The 8,090-nt window shown below is 30.2% G+C and overlaps 1 protein-coding gene across 1 annotated transcript in view; it reads right to left on the reverse strand.

Moving 5' to 3' along the window:
- Positions 1–8,090, reverse strand: part of LOC106682535 (hydrocephalus-inducing protein) — a gene marked incomplete at its 3' end in the record, with an annotated part of 227,440 nt that overhangs the window by 209,438 nt on the left and 9,912 nt on the right. The window contains 2 exon segments of the mRNA XM_067049812.1: positions 3,066–3,246; positions 3,328–3,532. Of these exon segments, the coding sequence (XP_066905913.1) occupies positions 3,066–3,246; positions 3,328–3,532 (386 nt within the window).

The following is an 8,090-nucleotide window of genomic DNA, read 5'->3' on the forward strand; positions in this document are numbered from 1 at the left end:
TATATAAAATGAATGATAAAGTCTTTCACTAAACAATAACATAATTTTGATAAAGTGATTTTAACATAATTATAATAAAAAATCAATATAGTCATCCAAGCTCGGAATACCAGTAAGAGATGGAAGAGCGTCAGTGAACCTCGAAAATGTATCTTAAAAAGCAATTCATTAATTTATGTAGTCTCATTTTGTTCTCTTTACACCTCAATACATTAAGCATCCTGAGCCTAAGTGGGGGAAAATGAGATACTAGATGACACATCCCTAGGATGAATGAATCATAAAATCCAAGGAGCCGTATGAAGTTTGAGATAGATTTTTGCATGATTTGGGAATAGCTAAAGCTAACATGAATAATCAAATAAGACTCTAAGGTTTTTACTGAGTTAGAAGCTGAATGGCTAGGAAGTTGAGATAAAGAAATGGATAGAAGAGAAGTTCGTTCATTGAGGGTTTTGAACTGATTTGGATTGCTTTAGTTTAGACTGGAATCAGATACAAATTCAGCTGCATTTTCTGAACTCTGCAGTTAACGCTGCTTATATCATCTTAAGTCTGTAAGACATCTTAGCTTGTAACATGTTTAAACACCTCAAGAACCAGTCCTGCAAGATGAAAGGATCCTAAATGGTACTATGGAGAAGGTGACTCCAGGTGGCACAGAGAGAAGAAGTTGAAGAGGCTAAGGATAAAGTGGAAAGTCTCTTAGTGCAATAGACCTATGTCTTAGAGTCAACAGAAAAATGGTGATCAATGCTTGCTGTAGGAAAGATGAGAGAAGAGGGAATGGTAGAAAACCCTATCGTAAAAAAGTATATAAAAAAAAAGATTTGAAAGGAGTCTCAAAGAATTGGGATTAGGAAACTCCGAGATGAGGAGGAGAGGATATATTTATTTATTTAACTCCCTTCCCAGTCTTATGGTAAAACAATTTTGCTAACATTAACATCTTATGCTGGTGTACATTTGTTAATGGTACAGAGAGACATCTTCAGGTTATAATGCTCCTGTTCAGTATTATATGTTATTCCTTCCCTTGCCCCTCTAGTTTCTCTGAGGGTATAGCTGAAGAAAATTGTTCTGTAGTTTCTCTCAACAATGTGGTCTTAAGTGTTTAAAAGGATTATGATGACAAGCTCAGCAGACTATAGGGCAGCACAGCTAGAGCATAAGAGATTGATATCATTCCCAAGCCCATGAAGTTTAGCTTGAAAGCCCTCATACTCCTAAGAAATTGGGAGATTCAGTAGTCAGTGAGAACCCATTTTGCTATAAAACTTGTCTGGACTGAGGGGAAATACTATTATCTCAAGATACCTCCTATTAGAGTTGTCTCCTCTCACTAATTTTATTTTTCTGCTGTATCCTCCCAAACAATGTTCTTCCATTTCCTGGGATATTCGTCCATTCTCACCTAAAGAATCGCTGGAAGACGTGCTGAGCCTTCTATCGTAACAATCAGACTTAAACAACCCATATCCTATTTCGGTGATGGGCTACATTCTGCAGATGGGTGATATTGTTGCTGGAAAGTGGAAACTTGAAGCAAGGTAATACTTGCTGAATACTCTGCTGTTAGTTCCCAATGCCATAGGAATATGGCTGCTTGCCTCAGTAATCACTTGCAGATAGGTGGTGTGGTGGCAAGAGCTATGAAACCAAAGATTGCACAGTTCCTACCTGATTACAAGAACTGTGTGGCAACAGATCAGCAGTGGGAGAAAGGAGATAATAGCAGGACTTTAAGAGTAGAATAAATTTTTTTTTTTTGTCAGCAGTAATTATCACTACTAGCAAACATCCTGTAAACCAGAAATGATGGTAAGGAGTAATAAAAAATAAAAAACCTTAAGTAAATTGAATGGATGTGTATATTTGTTGGAACTCAGCATATAAATGATACTAGAAATAAAAATATATACATATAGATATTAGAAATAGTGGGAAAATTTAATAGGTAATTTTTATAGAAGCCGAAATAAGATTGGTGAGATGTAAGACTATGAAATGGGCCGCCCATAGCTCAGTGATGTTTATTGGCGGTGCCGGTTCGAATCCGGCCTGGGATGTTTACTTTTTTCATTGCGTGGCGGTCCCACAAAATGAAGAACTTTGACCCCCAACCATGGTTAGGCAGTATAGGACTCCAATGGGGAGTCTTGGCCGAAAAAAAAAAAAAATACTATAAAATAAATGTTAGCTTGTTGTTGCCATGTTGAAATCAAACCCAGACTGCTCTAAAAGAAATTAAGAGTTCTTACAGAAGAATTAAAGAAATGTTAGAGCTCTAACAGAACATTAATTAGTGGAACTCTAGCCAGAAGCATAATATGTTCTATGTAATAGCAAATTTAATCTATATAAATAATATTCTTTGTAATATTAAGTCCAAACACAGAATGGATTATTTTGAACACTTTTTTTTACTTTGTCCAGCTCCCTAGACAAAGTGGATGAAATGGAAAACATTATTTGGTTACTTACGATAATGACAGGTAACCGTTAGCCCAGTCAATGACAGATATTTAAAAATAAAAATTTTCTTAGCCTTTTCATGTCTTTTTCAAGATGTAATTTGTTGTCTCTAAACTTTTTTTTTTTTATTTGTCATAATGCTCTTAAGTTTTTATCAAGAAAAATGACAAAAAAAATTGACAATTGCCTTACCAAGAGAAAAACACAGTCAAGTAATGTAAAATTTAGAACCTGACCTCATATGCTTAATTTGACGTGAGATTTTGACATGTTGTACATCGACCAACCAACACGCTATAATTTTCTTATAGTTTATTTTCCTTATAATTTTAAATGTTCTCTTTCCAAATTTTTTAGGGAGTTTGAGAAAAATGAGCTAAATTTGAATGAACCAATGATTTTGTATATAAATAGTATTTATTACGAGAAACATGAATTATTCAAAATTAGCTATGTATTTATTTTATTTAGTTCATTTTTTTTTCCATTTAGTTAATAGCTATTTAGTCCATTTTGTCTGCAATGGACAAAATCAAACCCACCCTGATCTTACACTAGGTGTAATGTTATGAAAATAGTTTTTCACTTACCAAAGGTTGAATATCAAAATTTTTATCATTAAAATAAAATGTGAGTTTGGTATCTAATTCTTCATCTATGAAACCATATGAAATTTTTTTATGTGTCTTATCATCAATCATCTTATAATACTTCAAGCCATCTGTTTTTTCTTTCATCAATTTTAACTTATTGCTCAACATAAAGCCATTTCTAAAATTTTAATAAATTTAAAATTTCAACATCTTGTTAAGTTTCTATATCTTATAAAGATGCTAATTGTTAAATGCTCACACATGGGATTCCAGATCATCTATTTTTGAATTTCGGTTATTCATCCAAGCATAGCTAAGTAACTCATCTGATTCGTTAACAAGATGTATTACTTCAGCAGAACGTAAACCAACAAACATTTCTCCCATATTTATCTCTTGATTCTGGTCAAAATAAATATTCGCGGAATAGCACTTTGCAGACAAATTTACATATAACCTTTCACCTAAAAATATATATATTTTTTGATAAAACATAATGACACTAGAAATAAGCTTATGGATTTTTCATCAATTCTATTTATGAATTCTACAGTCCTGATGTTTCAATATTTCTAACAGAGAAATACTAATACCAATGTGTATTATTAATCCTGTAAAAATATCTACAAATCAAGCTATGCCAAGAAGTAAATTTAAATTATTTCTGTCAACGTAGTCTCAAGTAGCATAAATAGTAAAGTAAATTACTTAGAATGTAGAACTTAGAAAAGAGCTTTAGTTTGAACACTAATAGAGTTCTTTATGTTCAATTCTTCTCTAGATACATTTTTTCAACACCGATATTTTTCCACAGACAATAAGAACATAATGTTATTTAGGCAAAAACATAGAATCTACAACTCTTCCGGAGATATTCATTAAAAGTATTTTCTGATGTATTTACTAGTTTTAAATTGGGCTTTGATAGACATATCCTAAGTCAAACAGTTCCAGAGTTATCTAAATTTTCTCAAAAAGTTGAAAAAATGACTCATTTTCAATGTATGTAGCAAAATGCCAATTTGAGAAAAAATATTAATAAGCTGCACTGTGAGATTAAAAATACCGAATATTAATCACAGTTCACCCTATAATATAATAATATATATTTAAAAAGTTCTAATATGAAGCTCATTTAACACATTAAGTAGTAGGAGTAGTAGTATTTATAATATTTGTCAAAATATATACATATTGTTGTTGTTCCTTATTATTTGTAAAACAATAATGGTGATTGAAAAACTGTACCTCAGAAAATATATAGCTGCGTTATGAGTTTTATTAGGGCTCTGTTATTAGAAAATTTACTCTACTTTAAAGAAAGATTTACTTTAATTGCACAGTACTACACCTGACATTAGACACTATAGTCAAGTAACACTAAGTTTTCTTTCAAAATTAATGATTACATATACCTCCATACACATCTTGTTATATACCAAAATGTTCACCTTTTAATCCTTTAAATTTGAATAAGTAACATATTTAATCTACTAGCAATACTAGGATAATAAGGAGTTATCAACTTAAAAATATAATGTGGCCATTTGAAAAATCTGGCATATTAGGCCTACACGCCATCAAGGAGTAGTAAACTTTTTTTAATACTATCGCCTTTTGTAAACAGTTTTAGATTAAAATCCATTGAAAGAAATTAGTCAACAATTACTTCCAGGTTAACTCGCAATAATAGAAGACTATATGTGTTTGGGTACAAATGTCTGTATGTAGATAGATAATGTATATATGAATCAAGGTCTACTCATCAAAGCATATTAGATACTTATAGTATATAGATATAATATATTAATTTAGTATACAAGATAAACAAAAAGTAGAAAAATAAATAAATAAGATTAATAAGATAATATCATATTAATACAAAATGAGTTTTATTTAAAAAGGAAAACAATATTATGAAAATTATAAACAAGGTGGTAGTTGGGTATAAAATTATATCAATTATAATGAAAAATAATATTTACAAATAATAAATAATAATATGAAAAATATGTAGATTGATAAATAAATCTAAAAACCAACATTATCAAGAATTAAAAGATTGTTAATTAAAATTAAATTAACAGGAACAACATTAAAAAGAACTGTATGCAAAAGATCTTCAAATTAGTAATTGAATGGAGGCAAATTTATTGTAGAATTACTGATGGCACATCAGCTTATGATTTGTCTCATGGACTAAATATGTATCAGATTTTCCACCTATAATCATATCCAAGAACAACTACAGATGTTGCTAAGAAACAAACAATAAATTAAAAAGTAAAAGAAGTTTCATCTTTCTTCAGAAGGGCTGAAATGTAATATGATATAAATAAGCTTAAAACAGAAACACATCTAACCTTTAAAAAGCAAAACAATTACCAGTTAACAAAACTTATCAAATTGAAAAACTATAACTTGGTATACAAGTATTAGAGAAAGATCTTAGTCTAGAGATGTATAATGAGTTATTAACATACTACCTTAATAACTCTACCATCACTGAATAAAAACCTTTATTTGAGATAATTACCTGATAGTCAGTTATCATAGTCCCAAAAATATTAATAATCATTCCTTTAAATTCCACTGTATCACTTAAATTGAAATACTTTAACTAGAGTTATATAATATGAACTTGATGTTTTTATTCTGGAATAATCTGAAGCAAGAACGTAACCTAAACATCTTTCTCTTCCTGTCAGTGCTGCCAGATCTCCCGATCAACATTACCAGTCTAAGACTGTTGTCTAACATTACCCATTTTACTGTTGTTTTTTTTGTCTTTTCTTGTTTTTTTATCACTAATAAAATAAAAATCAACCCCTCAGACTGGTTTCAAATTGGCACCGCCACATTTCTGAGGTTGTTACAGGCGACGCCTGGACATCCTCGGCTACATCCATCCATTTTACCCAACAAATATTCACCAATGCTCTAACTAATGACCGCCTCAGGGAAATCAGTGACGCCGCTAAGATGAACGAGTAGAGATGTTATCCCACCAATAATTTGAAAACACGAAAAGTTGGGAAATTTAAGATTTGAGAACCTTCTTCAAACTAAAGACCTCCAAATTAGATCCACCTGAACCACAAAAACAAATTCTCCCCAGGTCTTAAAACGAAACCCACCAAGTGCCTAAAAATTAACCTCTGCCCCTGGCTCCAAAATTAAATCTGTTCTCCCTCCCAAAAAAGATAAACTGTAATTTGTTTGCAATAGAAAAAGTATCCGTGGATTAAAATTCTCGTTTTCAGCGTACGATTGAGGTTTGTTATTATTTTACATCATAAAAAAGTTCTAAATCTTATGTAATACCTAGGTATTACATTAGATTTAGAACTTTTGACCTCCATATGAATAGTATTCATAAGCATTATTGCTGAACTATAGACGTTTCCCAAAATTACCAGCTACAAACCATTGCAATAAAATACCCGAAATTGGGTAAGAATACCCTTATAGGATTTACTTTTTCCTGTGTCCAAACCTTCAATCCAAAGAAACAAAAGAAATTAAAAGAACGAGGTCAGCTATTTTTCTCAACAAATTAATTTTTGTGACTACATTTTTTTATAGTCTATAATTAGTTGGAGATAACATAACTTATGACTTTTTAAGACATTTTTTAAACCATGATAAATATTTACTTTATCACGAAACCATTTTTTTTTGTTTATCCGAGTGAGGTCCTCGTTTACTTCAAGATTTTGGAGCCCTTACAGAACAGAGAGTTTATTTTTATTTATTTATTATATCTCTGAACAATTAACCAACAGAAATAAACAATATACTAGTTAAAATCGTACAAACAATAAACAACATACTAGTTAAAATCATACAGACAATAAACAATATACTAGTTAAAATCGTACAAACAATAAACAACATACTAGTTAAAATCATACAGACAATAAACAATATACTAGTTAAATCATTCAAACAATAAACAACTGAAATACTAGTAATGCTAGAGTTCTCGCTAGGGTAAACTAGTCATTGTTTTATTTTGCACACGTTTTGAATTTTCCCAAATTCCAATAACCAAGTCTTGCAACACGGTATATTGCGTATGTGCGCGCGCGCGCATGCTTTAGATGCGGGTGCGTATATGTGTCCACTAATTATTAATTAAAGATTAATTAATTAAAGAAGTAAATAATTATCACAAAACCGACAAACAGACTGGGAAATCGCAAATAACAGTGGCCAGGACGGGAAATAAGTTTATAACTGTTTTATAACTTCAAAAAAACATTGTGATGCAAATTTTCATACCTAAGGTGAATTAAAAAAAAAATCATTCAAAATTTTTAAAAATTGTTACTTTCACTTACCTACATATGAAATATATAATTATGGGATGGATCCTCAGCCTAAATAATAAAAAAAATGCCTCATAGTTGTGAAATCTATAAGGATTAATTTCATCTTAAAGTAGGGTGTACATGAAATTTGTGTGATGCCTGCACCAGATTTTCATTTTATAAATTTTAAAAGCTCAATAGCGACACAATATATATTTTTACTTTTATTTAAATTTTTCTAAACAGGAAATTAAAGTAAGTATTTTTCCTTTTTTCTCATTTAATTATTCATCATTTTAAGAGAGTTTTTGTTTTTTTATTATCATTATTTTTATTTATTTATTTATTTTTTTTTAATTTTATTTATTTATTTTTTTATATATTTTTTTTATTTTAGTATGTATCAGATTCATTCATCACTACTACCTATTCCCCACAACTGTGTGGCAGATTGTAATATCTATCAATTAATAAATCTTAAAATTAAAAAAAAAAAATTATTCATCAAATACTTTAATTTTTTGGAAGATCGCTGATTGACTGTGTTTAAGAATAATAAAGGTCCGGGTGCGGTCAAATAAAACTCAAATAGTAATGACTATTTTAATTGAGCTAACGTTTCGCCCCACGTTGCAGGGCTTCGTTAGGACTAAAAAAGGTATAAACACCTAACATAAGTAAAAAGTAAATGGAAAATTAAAAGGATATA

The sequence above is a fragment of the Halyomorpha halys genome, unplaced genomic scaffold (genome assembly GCF_000696795.3).
Source record: "Halyomorpha halys isolate HHAL.00 unplaced genomic scaffold, Hhal_1.1 Scaffold422.1, whole genome shotgun sequence".
NCBI classification, from domain to species: Eukaryota; Metazoa; Arthropoda; class Insecta; order Hemiptera; family Pentatomidae; genus Halyomorpha; species Halyomorpha halys.